This window comes from Apaloderma vittatum, unplaced genomic scaffold, assembly GCF_000703405.1.
Source record: "Apaloderma vittatum isolate BGI_N311 unplaced genomic scaffold, ASM70340v1 scaffold5478, whole genome shotgun sequence".
Classification (NCBI taxonomy): domain Eukaryota; kingdom Metazoa; phylum Chordata; class Aves; order Trogoniformes; family Trogonidae; genus Apaloderma; species Apaloderma vittatum.
In genome coordinates this window covers 1-15,106 of record NW_009732269.1, presented here as the reverse complement: position 1 = coordinate 15,106, position 15,106 = coordinate 1, and the positions used below count along the sequence as shown (strand labels likewise).

General features: G+C 38.9%; 1 protein-coding gene across 1 annotated transcript; it reads right to left on the bottom strand.

Annotated features, from left to right (window-relative positions):
* Positions 1 to 1,579: 1,579 nt before the first annotated feature.
* CCDC82 (coiled-coil domain containing 82) lies at positions 1,580 to 14,755 on the bottom strand. The gene is made up of 7 exons (XM_009875443.1): positions 14,210 to 14,755; positions 13,337 to 13,553; positions 12,143 to 12,235; positions 9,498 to 9,622; positions 8,517 to 8,687; positions 2,119 to 2,304; positions 1,580 to 1,645 (listed from the first exon to the last, which is right to left on the bottom strand). Exons 1-7 carry the CDS (start codon positions 14,753 to 14,755, stop codon positions 1,580 to 1,582), a joined length of 1,404 nt encoding a protein of 467 aa, XP_009873745.1.
* Between the last annotated feature and the right edge of the window lie 351 nt (positions 14,756 to 15,106).

Here is a 15,106-nt window from a genome sequence, read left to right as displayed (position 1 = left end):
CATCTTATCATTTTATACGCAGCACACAGTATGGGGACAGAACCACTGAATGGTTTAAAAGGGACTTTTAAAGATCATCATGGCCACAGACATCTTCCATTAGATCAGGTTGCTCAGAACCTCGTCCAACCTGACCTTGAACACTTTCAGGGAGCGGGTGTCCACTTCTCTGGGCAACCTGTGTCAGTGTCTCACCGCCCTCGTCATAAAAAATTTCTTCCTTATGTCCTTCCATGGCTACCCTCTTTCAGCTTAAAACCATTGCCCCTTATCCTGCCCCTCAGTAAAAATGTCTCTCCATCTTTCTTACAGTTCCCCCTTATGTAATGAAAAGTCCCAGTAAGGTCTCCTCGGAGCCTTCTCTTCTCCAGGCTGAACAACCCCAGCTCTCTCAACCTGTCCTCACAGGAGAAGTGCTCCATGCCTCTGATCACTTTTCTGACCCTCCTCTGGACACGCCCCAACAGGTCCATGTCCTTCCTGCACTGAGGACTCCGGAGCTGGACAGAGCACTGCAGGTGGGGTCTCACCAGAGCGAGCAGAAGGGGAGCATCACCTCCCTTGACCTGCTGGCCACGCTTCTTTTGATGCAGCCCTGGATAGGGTTGGTTTTCTGGACTGCAAGCACACATTGCCAGGTCACGCTGAATTTTTCAGAATTGATAATGTAGTACTTAAGCCTTCCTAACTCCTCAAAAATCTAATCCCCTAGCCCCAAAGAACTCTGATTTTGGCTTCATGCAATTCAGGTAAGCCATGCATCACAATTCTGAGTAACTCCTACTTTCTATTAAGTTACGCTGGCAGAATCCTTGCTTATCCTGCACGGCCACACTACTCCATTCTCTCATTTTTTTTTTCAGTTACTGCAAGTATTGGCCACTGTTTGCGTAATAGACTTTGATGTTTAAAATCTCAGTAAATTGCCCCAGCTGCTTACTGGAGACAGCACTGTGGGGCCAAGTGTTCACTTGGTTGGCTAAGCCAGACCTGGTCTGTATGACCCCTATAATGTGACTCATCACCTGCTCTCTGAAGGGAGGAACGACTACTGTGCTGCACACGTAGTCAGGACTGCGGAACATTTCCTCTGTTGCCTTGCAACAGTCTATACTGACACCTCAGAGGCGAAACACATCTTTGCATTTTGGTCCCATTTATTGTAACAAGGTAAGATGCAAGTCATAGGTTCTGGTGTAACATAGCTTTACCTTTCCAAATATGCCTACTTCAAAAGGTATCTCCTACCTTCCCTGTGATGTTGCTCAATAGAAACAGGTGGAAGTTTTATTTTACAAGTAAACAGATACTAAGATATTATTTTTAAGAACAAAAGGAAAGTTAAAGTGACCTATGAAGTAAGATGGGAGGACTGATTTGGTGAGACTTGGGGTTATTATTGACACAGATGAGAAAAAAAGATAAATCACATTCTCCCACAGTAGTTCAAAGGCATATGGATTTAAGTATCACACAGCCTAAAAAGAATCTTGAAGACCAAGCAGAGATAAAGTGCACGCAGGTAAAGCAGGTTGTTCAAATTTTTACAACATGTCTTCCAAAGAGCTATGATGATGACTTAATCCATTTTCTCTTCTTGGAAATTGTCTGCATCATTCATGTAGTCTTCAAGATCATCATATCTCTGCAAATAAAATAGAACCTGTATTATTTTATCAATGTTTAATACCTGAATTACATAAAGACTGCTTCTTTTTTCTTTAGTACATTAACAAGCATGACAATAACAATTCAGAAGCAGTGATGTATTAATAATTCAAAGTACTTCAGTGTAAACAGAAGAGTAAAGATTTCTTGCAGTGCCTCACGTACGTGTTGCCATTCTAAGTTACAGCTTGAGTTTGTTGTCTAGCTGCTTTCTTATGAAACAGGAACACAGCCCAGAGATCACGCAGCTGTCAAAAAACTTCACACCAGAAGCTGACACAAACTCTGTGTGAACACAGCAGCATACTGTCTGAGAGACTGGGTCAGCAGAAGTGGATGAGTTATATTCCTGAAGCCCAGTAACTCAGAACTGATCAATTACATCAGACATTTTATCACCCCTTACTTCTATCTACTTGGAAAAGAACACATCAAGTAACTCAGCTGTACCTTCTGAATCCACCCACTGTCTTCCAACTGGCTGAAAAGCCGTTCGACTGTGTCTTTGACTGGCTCATCCTTGACACCATCCAACTCAGCAACGGAGCTGCAATCCATGTACAACTTGTATTTGAAGTGCTTCAGATTATGATAAACTCTTGTGCGATCTGCACACACCGTGCCAACCTTCAACACCTAGGCCAAAGGGAACAAATCATTCTCTCTGATGGAACTGTGATTATCTTGACAATATAAAGAATAGCCAAGCCAGCCTAGTAAGATTTTTTTGACTAATGAAATAAACAGCATGACACTACATGCATAAAAGCAATGCAAAACCACGTAGTTTTCACAGACACAGAACAATTTTTGAGCAAGCAGGCCACCGGCACGTCTGTGCAATGGCAGCTTAACAGTACTGTTTTCATGCAAACATAATCGTGCTTAGGATCGGTAGTATCTTTCCTATGTCCTGGTGGAACTCTGTTACAAAATGACTAACATTTTAGACAACCAGCATATTGTGAAAGCAGAGGAAGAGAAAATATTTGATTACTTTTAATTAATATGTAGCACTTCCTAAGGACGTGAAATGCCAGTTCTGGCATTTTGTAGACTGTATAATATTTAACATTTCTTCAAGAAATACATATGGATACAAATAGACATATGCCTAGAAACATATATTTAATAAAGATATAGAAATATAGGATTTCACAAAGATAAAATGTAAAAATTGGAGATTTATAAAGTGCAAATGTTAATCTGCAACTGTCTGGGAGCTATAGCTAGGCCATAATGTAGAAATCAAAGCCTCTGTATCTCCCAGTTGCTATCAGCTTTACTTCTGCAGTTTCCATGCAGAAAAGACAGAACTGTCAAAGTCATCTTTACAGCAGTATTTCTAGATAAACAACTGGCAAATACACATTTAAATACACAATCAGAGCATGGATTAGATTCATTATCGTCTATCAGCACTAACGCTAAATAAACACAACTATTTGCACGTATCTTGAATGCAGATTTTATACAAATACGTGAGGTGGTGAAGGTGTTCACCTGAAAATATTGAGCAATATATTGGTTACAAGAATCTTTGGCAGTTCTAAATCTTCACTAAGAGCATGTGAAATCGGAGGCGTGGGGAAGTGCCATGGGTTTGAGTCTGGCGAGGTTTCCTGGCAGTGGAGGGAGGCTTGTGGCCGCGTGGTTCTTTGTTGCCAGCCCGGGCAGCCGGCTCAAACCACAACAGGAGGGAGAAAGAGTCAAAGTACATCTGCATTTAAGGACAGTTAGTTTTGTTCCATTGCTGCAAGACTAGTAGTTCAAGTACATACAATGCCAGATCAGAAGACCTGATCGCCTGTAAATGACCTATGGGTGCAACAATTACTACTCCAATCCACAGAGACAAAGCCCATCAGGTAAGAAATCTCCATCTGGCTGGTTTTTGGATGTCAGGTTTTGTACACTCAAAATTAACATAATTAATACAGGTGTAAAGAAAATAAATTCCTTTAGTTTTTATTAAAGAAAACCATGAACTTATCCTTCAAGTGCAGCAGTGATTTGGACTGATGTCTGTCACACCTTTGTGAGCAACTAGCAGGTAGAGGCCAAAGTTCTTTGCATCAGTAATGCAAGCTGCAATTGCACTGCTCTTTCGGATTACACACACGTATATATATAAAAATACAGCCAAGCTGTACATTGCAAAATGATTTCTTCTGAGCTGCAACAGTGATACCCTTTACTGCTGCCATTGGTAAAAATCTGAACACTTTTCTTAAATTATGACAAGGTTAAGTTTTAATCAGTGCTTAGAACCTGCGTTTTCAGGAAGCTCTTCCAAATGCGTGACCAAGTGTTTGCATCTGTGAGCAGTTCCCCAAAACACTTGGCCTACTTGTACAGCCTGGCACTAGCAATATCTACTGACAATGACAGTAACAGAAAAGCATATTTATAAATATTATCTAAACTATATTTAGATTTATATGTATTATATATTTTCTTAAACAAACATAGTTTATTTCTTAAATATATTAAGCAGCAGCTCAACTGCTGGCATAATATCAGAAAGTCAAAGAGACACACTCAAAAGAACTTTTTATCTGACCTACAGCAGATGGTTATTAACTGAAATTTTAGCCATCTTGAGATAAAAAATTCCTACTACTATATCACAGTTCTCTACTGATCACATATATACACCTATATGTAGCTCCATTTTTTACTGTCCCTAAAACAGAAATGCTAAGGCTCATGTTTGGTGCTGTGGGTGCTTCTGCAGTGCAAGATCCACCAACCAATGGACAACCTTGATTCATTCAAATTTTCAGAACAAGAACAGAGGTGCAGTGTTTTATAAAGCATTTCATAACCTTTCAAGTATCCCAAGCAATGAGGTGCAGCATCTGGAACATTTATGTGGCATAAAGTAGGAGATACTATCTTGCTTCAAACTGATGGCCCAGCTCTTCCTTGTAATAACAGTTAGCAGGAGGTATTTAGGAAGTTAGTGTAAGATGCAGGACAAATACCAGAATGATCATAACATTGCCATACAGCTTCCAGCAGTCAACACTGAAGACAGTCTGTATCAACCCAAGTATCATGTTCCATAGAGTGAAAGAAGCCTCTCCCAAGAACTTAATCCCCTTTGGGACCCACTAACACTTCATTTCCAAAGTATCTTGTGGCAATGAGTTTCATAGTTCATTTACATGCAAGGTGTAGAGTATTTCTGCGTTGGAGAGATGCCTGCCAGAGGCAAGTAGTTAAACGTTGTATAATGTAATTATGTGTTGTGTTTTTAAAGCAAGAGAGATTGTCTAAAAATACAATGCTATTTCAGAATGCAGCTTTGGAAAGAATCTCAGTACTGTACTCATTCTAATTTTTTCCTCTCACAGTTCTCAGTGACTCTGTCCTAATGCTTAACTTATCTACTCAGGCTGGCCGTATCAGCCAAAGTCGTGTTAAATCACTTTGTAGGGAATGCAGGAGCATAGCCCGACAATAGCACAACATGTAGTCACTGAATCCGTGTCCTCCAAGCGCGATTATAAATGCAAGTAGAACACCAAGACCTAGAGCAGAAAACAGTTTATAATCCAGGTGATACAAGAGCAAAGAAGCGTGGGGGACGCCTGTACCTCCCAAACTGCTTGATTTTCCCTGACCATGGAAGAATGAGAATTGGCAGCTACACACAAAACAATCACCGTGAGCCCAAGCAAAACTGGAACAGCTGTTTCTCTTCTCTTTCTACTGGCAAGGCAGAATACTTCAGAGATGAGAGAAAAGGAAAGTTTTATGCAGAAGAGGGTTGGAGGTCTGTTTTTGTTCTCTCCACATCCACTTTTCTCAGGTATTTTCAAATAAAACTTCAGAAAACAGTCCAACTACATGGTTCTATTCAATCTGATCTGCTAGTGCTGAACTGCTTTCTCTTTCAGTCAATTAAGTTCTCTAAGTGCCAGTTTTATGTAGCTCTTTATGCCTTTTTTCTTTTTTCCTCCTTTCTTTTTTTCTCACTTGGCAGGACGAGTTGATCAATGTATTGCCAGCAGAACTTCAAAGGCTACTCGAGACCAGTACCTTTAGCAGTCTAAATTACAGGTCACTATCGGAACACTAATGTTGCATTACAAAGGCACTATCAAAAATTACTGGAAAGTGCTCAGTAACTCTCTCTCCTAGGTCTGTTCTACAGCCCCTGAGCTATACTGAGTATGTATGTGGCAGGCATCTCGCCAGATGTTGGGGTACACAGAGTAAAAAAAAAGCTCAGTTTTTCTACTGTTAAGATAAAGTGGACAAAAATGAACTAGCAAGTTAGGTCAACATTCGTTCAGTAGGGTATTTCAAGCTTTTCCCAAAGTGAAAAATAGCCAGTGCTTTGTGAAGGGTGACATCTGGACAAGAATGAGGGAATTGCTACTGTTATTTCCACAGCTAAGCTGGAAGCTGAATAAAGATTTAATTCTTGTGCTACTTCACTTAACTACTTCTGGTTAGGTAAGGCACACACTTCCCATGAAAACCTGAAAATTTTTAAATTAGTGATCTACATTTAGAGACCCATATGTAAGGAAAAAACGATGACTGCATGACAGCTTGCAGTATCAGTGTTTGATTACCAAGGACTTACTGGACTTCCACAACAAACGAGGGGAAAAGCCTTGCTGTAAAAGCCTAACTCTCTTGACTATCATGCACACACAGACTTATCAAACCGAAGTATTAAAGCCTGCTGCTTAGAAGGGTCTGTAATCTGTTTAAGAAAAACCTGCGACACAGATTTTCCTAGATTCTACATTACACACAGAGCTCAATATGATGACCTAATGATAATCACACTGATGCCCGTCAACTCTCTGATTTAGAATATTTGCAAAGATTCAAACAACATAGGCTCGGGCTTCAGTAAGGCGTAGTGCCAGTTTGATGAGGGCTTCACTTTATCTTTATATAAGAAATCCTATTATACCGCATTTAAAAAAATGCATACCTAACCAATCACTGGTAGCTGTAAATTTGAAGGGAAGATCCCTAAATATTAGGAACATCGAGGTTCTTATGAGTCAAGGTCTTCAAAAGTCTCAGTTGTAGAATATAACAAAACTGACTGTACAAGATAGCCAGAATGACCACCTAGTGCAACATCATGTAACAACAAGAAAGCTATGTTTCACTCCAAAAACATAATTTAATCCAGATTGTCCTAGTAGAGACAACTGAGTGAGCAGAAGATGGAAGACCACCTAAACAGAAACATTTTCTAGTTTGGACATGTAGTTCTTGATAATGCAGTAATGATAAAACCCTTCTGATAAAATGTACTGAAGAAGCTAGGAACAAGTCTTCTCAAAAGGAGATCATCAATTTCAAGTGTCAATGAAAATGAGATGTCAAGATATGTTGTTGGGAGTGAACAGCTATATGAGAAATAGCAGTTGTGAAAAAAATCTTAAGAATGAAGCAGTAAATTCTGACTAGCCTGCACTTGGAACATTGGAATGACAGCAGCACTAGTTCACCCAGCGTCCTGACACAGAGCAAACAAGAACTGCTGGAGTGCAAACAGACTCTCCAAATGCCAAGACGCATGGTAGGCACAGAATTAGCAAACCTAGCGATCCAGTGTAGAACAAACCTTACTTGGAACAAAACAGAAAGCACACTTGTTCAATAAAAATGATTATCTGTTATACGGAAAGTTACTTTTACAATGTTTCTGAAAGCTAATCAATGCAATCTGAGAAAGTCTTAAGGGTTTTCATATGCACACACAAACGTAAAAGACCTTCTAGTGATCAGATTTCAGTGAAAAGGCATTCTGATATTTAGAATAAACGTAAATCTGAGGCAAATGTCATTCTTGATTTAGAGCCTCAGTCTCCTGGCATAATGAGATAGGATCTATTCGAGATTTAAATAAAAAAGCCATAGCACTTCTTAGGTACTTGTTTTTTATGCCAGGCATGTTCAGAGAATCACTTGGTCACATGATTTCTTTACTACAGTTTCTCCTTTCTTCAGTATATACATCCACCGTAGGATTTTCAATCTTCTGTTAAACATTCTCTGACAAAACAAAAAGCTACTTTAAAAATAACCTGTTGAGTGCTTGTATTAGAACATTGGTTAGTATGCGTATCCTCATGTGTGCACAGTCAGCATCTCTTGACACACCGTTTCAGACTGCCTCCCCGTACACCACAAAAGGCAAACATGCTGAGTAGGATGCGCAGGACACCCTGTACCTAGAGCTTCCTTCTTGCGCTGGATGAGATTCAGACTGCGGAGATTTGAAGCAGAGGAAAAACTGAGGCAAGTATCAACTTTGACTTGAGGGTAAGAGTTACTTTATGTCTTAGAGTCCTTTATTTTTTTTAGCATGAAATCCAGCTCATGGGTGGCTCTATCTACTGGCACCTACTGCGGTGTAAGCACATGTGCTGCATCAGGGACTAGTATCAGAGTCATGAGAAAACAGCACACACCAACCATTGTGATGCAGGCAAAAACATGGGTCATCAAAACCCACCACATTTATTTTCCTGATAAAAGTCAGGTTTATTTGAGGATGCTTTTCATTACCTCTTTCCCAACATATAAGAAAGGATGAGAGGTGCCCTCTATTCCTCCTTTTAAGTTTCAGAAAAGGACTTTCTTCATGCTTCCTAGCTAAATCCAAGACTATACTCCTCTAAACAGCAACACGTGCCTTGTATTTTTAAAATTAATAGAGTTTAGACATGGAAGTAAAGTAGCTTAACTCTTGCCTCTAGCATTATAGACATTAGATGTTGATAGAGCTTCTATTCTCTGTAGGATGTTCTGTAACACTAGACAAAGCTTAATAGCAATTATACAGAGTACTTGCTTCAAGTTACCTGCTTGTCATCTGACATGAAGTCATCTGCTTCCAACGTTCTACTATCATAAAGCTTTCCACAGAGCAGCACTTTAAACTTACAATACCGATTCAACCCACAGGCATGGCAAGACATATTTTCTGCATTTTTCATGATTATGTGAACATCTGGGTAACAATCCACACGCTCCTGAAAAACAGATTTCAAATAACAGTAAATAAAAAAATATCTCAACTAGGCTGCTGAGTACTCTGTCCTCGCACAAAATTAGCGCGAGAGAAACCAAAGAGATTAAAATCTGATGTCTTTCACCATTCAGTTGTGAACACATACTATCTCAATCATTCTCCAATACTCAGATCTAGCTGATTAATTTTTTTTTCAGCTTCAGACCTGAAGAATGGCCCCTCCATCCTGGTACTTACTTCTCTCTCTCTCTTTTTTTTTTTTTTGAGGGATTAGGGGTGCAACTCTATCAGTTGTCTGCTTCAAGTAAGTAGACTGTATCTCTCCACTGGCCACACTCCACTATTCCAGTGATGATTAGATTATCACACTAACACTATTCTAGTAATTTGCATACAATGAGGAGGTTACTGTATATTAACTTCATTTTTTTTTAAGTAGTACAGGGTTCATTAGGAATGTACCAGTTTATCTTTTCATGGGAGGAAGAAAAGGTTTTGTTATAACATTTAGCAAGTAACAAAAAACCCTTACCAAGTACTTTGCTGAAGTTAGCAGGAGAAGCATTCAGGCAATGGAGAACAGATTTTGTTGCTACCCAAATGTTTATCTGGTTATAAACACATAAAATACTTCCAATATTTAAAATATCAAAACAAGTTACATAAGGTAAAACCCAATGTGTTTCTATTTAAAAAGTACATATAATTTTAGCAATTATTGTACCTTTACTGAGAATTACATTATAAAAAAAATTGACAGGAGTAATGCGATTGGGAACCCACTTCACTACTGGAAGCAGAAGCTACACACCTTGTATCGATCTTTCCAGCGACTCCTAGAGATTAAGTTCTCAAGTCGAGGCTGAACGAAACGGTCATCCAAATAATGAAGTGACAGCAGCATATCTTGTGCATACTTCTTTTGTCTTGTTCCATCTGTTCAGTGAGAGTCATTACAAATTTGCTGACCGCCCTATGTTGTATAAGTTTCTTCAAATAAAATTTTCAAGGACATTATGCTTCTGCACACTAATCACTATTAGTAAACTAATACTGAATACATTTTGCTACTATTAGCTATAAAAGTGATCTATGCATATTTGCTAACTGGTATATTTACTTCTTCTGCAAGTCATAATCACAAGAGGAACATGAATAAACACTACAATCGAGGTCAAAGTGAAAAGCTGTCATCCCAAACGTAGACCCATTCACTCGATCACTTTTTTTTAAAAGAGTGGAAAAAGGCGTACGGGAGGAAAGTGTCTTGCCTTTTGTCCAGCTTACGTAAGATCTTCGTAATGTTTAAGGAAGGAGGTTGCAATCCATGCAAGCAAATTGCTCTGAGCTGCTTCACAGAAAAAAATTTGACAACTCTCTTCATCACTTATAAAAAACACACAGAAACTGACCTTTACACTTCAGGATCACAGTCAGATGCTCTTCAGTTAGGCAGCGTAAGTACTTCCAAATACTTACTCAAGCAAAAGAAGTAAAGAAGTAGGAGGATGAGTAAAACTACCACTACTCTATAACTGTCTCCCTGTCCTGGTTTCAGCTGGGATAAAATTCATTTTCTTCCTAGTGTTTTGCATTTAGTATAAGAATAACGTTCATAACACACCAATGTTTCAGTTGTCACTACGGAGTGCTTATTCTAAGTGAAAGATTTATCAAGTTTCCCATGCTCTGCAGGTGTACAAGAAACTGGGAAGAAGCATGGCCAGGATAGCAAACTAGCCAAAGGGATATTCCATACTGTGGGGCATCATGTTCAGTATATAATAAACTGGCTGGGGATGGCTGGGGTGCTGCACCGTTGCTCAGGGACTGGCCAGGCATCTGTCCGTGGGTGGTGAGCAACTGCATTGTGAATCACTTGTTTTCCTCTTTTTGTTATCTTCCTTTTCATTAAAACGACTACTACATTTTATTTCATTTCAATTACTAAACTGTTCTTAGCTCAACTCGCGAGTTTTACTTCTTTTCCACCCCCGATTCTCCTCCCCAGCCCACCAGTGGGGGGAGGAGTGAGTGAACGGCTGTGTGGTGTTTACCCGCTGGCTCGGGTTAAACCACAACACTCCCAAATACCTGCTGGACTCCAGGAATTGCCAGGACTTTCATAAGCACAGGCCAGTTCATGCCACCTTCAGCTTCAGCACGTACAGACACACAAATTAAGTCAGCAAATCTCACAAGTCTTTTAGCAATGCTCTTATCAAAGGAACAGAGCTGAGAGGGACCGCTGGCTTGCTAGCTTTCTAATGAAAACAGTTAACTGTCATTATCACTATAGCCACCATAATTAAAATTAATTGGTTTTCCATATATACTTTACACACATTTTCAGGAAGTCTGCTACACTAGAAGCTTGAAGAGGCTGTGCTAGACGATAAAAAAATCTTTCACAATAAAAATCAAATCTAAACACTAAAGTAGCTGCTCCTGATTCAAACTAATGAAGATTCACAGCCATTAACTCAGAAAAATCCAATCTGTGTTATAAAAAAGTATCTTTGTAATGATAGGCTATGTTCATACTACACAATGTTCCTCAGAAAGACAGAATACAATTTCCTGCTCACCCACATAGCTGATTACTTCTAGAGCCTTGGCAGCAATTTGCTAGTTCTGTAGAGCAGACACAATTTGTAATAGAAGGAAGATATGACAAGGTAAACCTGGGAAAGTTTACTTATTGTTTTTCATAAGCTTGTTTTCACTTGGTAAAACAAAATAAAACTAACACCTGAAAGAACTAGCAATGCCAGCTGAAAGACATTTTTAGCTCCAGATATACAGAGCTTTATTTTGAAGTCTGTGGCATATTTCAGATTCTCCATTCGCTCTTAGATCCTGACAACAAAAACACCTCTTTGGCACTTTGCTGACTCCTTCCACAACCTGACAGTAACAGTCCTCTCATTAATCACATCTTCCCAGGGCTTCTGAAACTGCATGTGAGGTTGCCATTCAGCCCCACTAGGCCACACGCCAAAAAGTACTTCCTCAGCAAGAACGGGAAGTCCTGACTGCAGCTGAAATTTGTTTTATCTCAAAGTACAAGCGTTAAAAAAAAATAACAGAGAGGGAGTAATCTCCATAACTAAAAATATTCACTATCTGTTGAATTCCTCACAAAAAGCTATGAAGCAAGAGATACTTTAACAAATCAGCTGACCTTGAAAGATTTTCACTGAGATATCTCCTTTGAAATTAATTTTGCTTTCATGTTGGTACTACATCTTGGTCTACGCATTTTTCCAGGATTACTTTATCTTTTTCAGATAGATTTTTTTTTTCCCCCCAAAGCTACAGAGCAGCAAAACCAAGAACAGATCTCAAGACTCACAGTCCTATACTCTAACTGGGAGATACATCTTTTCCTAGAATAAATGTCTTGGTATAACTCTGCATGCACTGTTGTTATATTATTTAATGCAACTTACTTACCATATAATGAGATCAGAAAAGTGTCATCAATTGCATTTATGAGGAAAGCTTTTACTATTCTTTTGAAGTGTACATAATGATCACAGCAAGATACTGGGAAGAAAACAAGATAACTAGAATTTACAAAAAAAAAAAAAGGAAGTAAAAGTCTTTTTTCCCTCATTATGGTAAATTTAGAATTTTAATGGCATTTAAATATGAAATTAAAAAGAAAAATCAATACATATAGCATCTACGTCCTTAGGATCTTGCCTTTAAATAGCGTTTTTCATGCCAGTGGTCTTAATGAATTTTAGAATCCTAAAAATCACATAGCCTTTCAGGAAGAAGAGCCCACAGTAACAGCTACAAACAATAAAAGAGAATAATTTGTTCTACAAATAGCAGGAAACCACTGAAAGCTAAGCTTATTTTTTCCTTGTTTGTTTTCCTTCTTATTTCTTTCAAGCACACACAATGCTGCTCAGGTCTCTACGAGGGAAGAAATACCACAAATACTCACGACCATTTACACTAGCATTGACTGTCCAGCCAGTACATACCTGCTTCTGAACAACAAAATGCATAAGATAACTGGTATAAAGTTCTGTTTCAATTCTCTCTGCTCCATTCAGACACCAATTTCACAAAAGACCAACTTGAAAAGTTTTCTCGCTCTGTGTAGTTCTGCTGAAATTGACTGATGAGTTCAGAAACCCCCAACAGACGTGTACTCCCAAGTCCCACCACCATGGAATAAAACTACATTTAAAAAAAAAAAAGATCCCAAGCCCCTAAAACCCTAAACTCATGGTAAGAATTTTATGTCACTTTTCAGAACAGAACTTGGCCAGAATTAACACAGCTGCTCTTAGCATCTGTCACAAGGCAGGGGATGACACTTCTAAGGTTTCCACAGGAGTGACTGCATCACAGGCAGCCTACTTCACCCTAAATCAGAACAACTTAAATCTGTGCATTGGGGTTTCCCTTCTTTCCCCCCAAATTACACCCTTGCTTTAATAAGGGACAGAAAAGCTGTAGAAGTTTATTATGGAAATACTCTGATTTCCACAATAAACTGACCCCTTTTAGGAATATCCTTTTAAACTATAATATCCTATTACATGGTATATGCCTTTATGGTCCATTAATATTTATAACAGCACCACAAGCAAATTATACATATAGAATTGCCAGTAATTTTAATCTTACAGTGCGGGACGTAGTGTGCCAGCAATTCGCTATTTGATGGCTTTAGTTCCTTCTGTTGCGGCTGATTTTCACTCCTCACATGCTCTGTGTTGTCATCATCATCTTCCTCTACAATAAAATCTTTCATACTGTCGCTGTCGGTTTCACTACTTTCTGTTGGTGTGAAGGGCAAGCGACAGAGCTGTTCCTCTTCTATTTCTGCTTCATCATTAGAATCCTAATTAGATTTAAAAAAGTATTTCAAACATCAGATTTTTCAATATTTGCACTGACAAAATACAACATGTACTGGATAATTTTTTACCTTCTCCTAACAGTATTTGTTTAATTAACAAGAAATAAATGTCTCCTAAAAATACGTCATTCTACACTAGATGACGCTTAGTTTCAGCTTCAAACTAGCCACCTCCATGTACTTCTCTGTAGTCTAACTGTATGAAATAAGCTAACATGAGATCTCTAAATTACTTCAGCAGGTATTGTGCTTCTTGATAGAAACCATTTGATAGTCCTCTCATGCATCTCTTCTTTATGGAAAAAAGGGAACCATATAGAAGTATTTTCTTTCTGACTACGCAGAGAAGACAGATACCTGCATTACAAATTGTTTAGTTATCAGAAAGCCTGGAAGAGCAATTGAAAGGAAATTCTTAAATCATCAGTGATTAAAATTAAACTCAAGATAAAGGTTTTCAGCAGTCACTATTGTTATCTAGTTAATGTGACAACTGCTAAAATGTGACATGAATAACTCCCAAAACTAGCTAAAAGAAAGCCCACTGATTTATATCTATTAGTATTTGCCTTCCCCTACATTATTTTGCCAACTGAATTTCAAAGATGAAAATTTCATTTCAAAGATGAAATTCAGACCTCCCAATTTTCACTGCTGCAGGATCTCCGAGTTGCTCTTTGCCTTGCAAGTTCTTTCAATCTTGCAAACGTTTTCTGTTTCCTTTTTGTAGAAACATCTTCTGTACGGCAGGTTTGATTAGGTTGCTCTTCTTTGGAATTCTCATCATCATCCATTATACAGTGGCGTTTAGCAAAAACTTTTCTAACAAGTATATCGCTATCCTCACTTTCATCACTGTCATACAAGACAGAGGTGCTCAACCTTTTACGCTTGCCAGGCATGATGCACTCATCCTCACCATCTTCTGTTACTTCCCCATTGTGGCTTTTCTCTTCCTGACCTGAAAGGCTGTTCTTCACAACGGTTTTATCTTTTTCATCTACTTCATCTTCTGACGTGGTAGGCTCTTCCTCCTCAGAGGTACCTGAGGATTCATCATTGCTGTCAATTAGGATGAGCCTTTTAGTGCGTCGCCAGTCAACTCGGGATTTGCATGACTGACGTTCTGTCCCTGATGTCTTATTCCTTGTTTCGTATCTTCTGACGGCTGCTTTTATCTCCATTGGAAGGCTGTGACAACATACCAAAATATAAATCACTAAAACAAAGCACCCACTGCATCACGCCATTCAAAACAAATAAAAAGTGCCAGGGCACGCATATTTTGCTACATATGCTTACACCTTAGCAATATTATTGAGAGACACACTCAGAAATCGGCACTGAACAAAACTAAGCAGCCACACTAACTTCTGAAGAGGCTATACCTTACTCGAAAAATGCAGAAGAGCAGAACTGCCCACATCCAGCACAAATGAACTGGAAAAATCAAGTCTGAAGGGCAGTTATGGATCCCATCACCCCCTCCAACATCCGCAGCCTACAGCTGAGGCAGGGAACTTCCCCGCTCCTTC

Excerpts from the sequence above, each read along its gene's own strand:
- CCDC82 (XM_009875443.1), bottom strand. The coding sequence starts at position 14,755 with ATGGAGATAAAAGCAGCCGTCAGAAGATACGAAACAAGGAATAAGACA. Across the intron at positions 13,554-14,209 it reads GCAGCAGTGAAAATTGGGAG|GATTCTAATGATGAAGCAGA; the intron begins GTCTGAATTTCA and ends AAATCTAATTAG. Across the intron at positions 8,688-9,497 it reads GCTGGAAAGATCGATACAAG|GAGCGTGTGGATTGTTACCC; the intron begins GTGTGTAGCTTC and ends TCTGTTTTTCAG.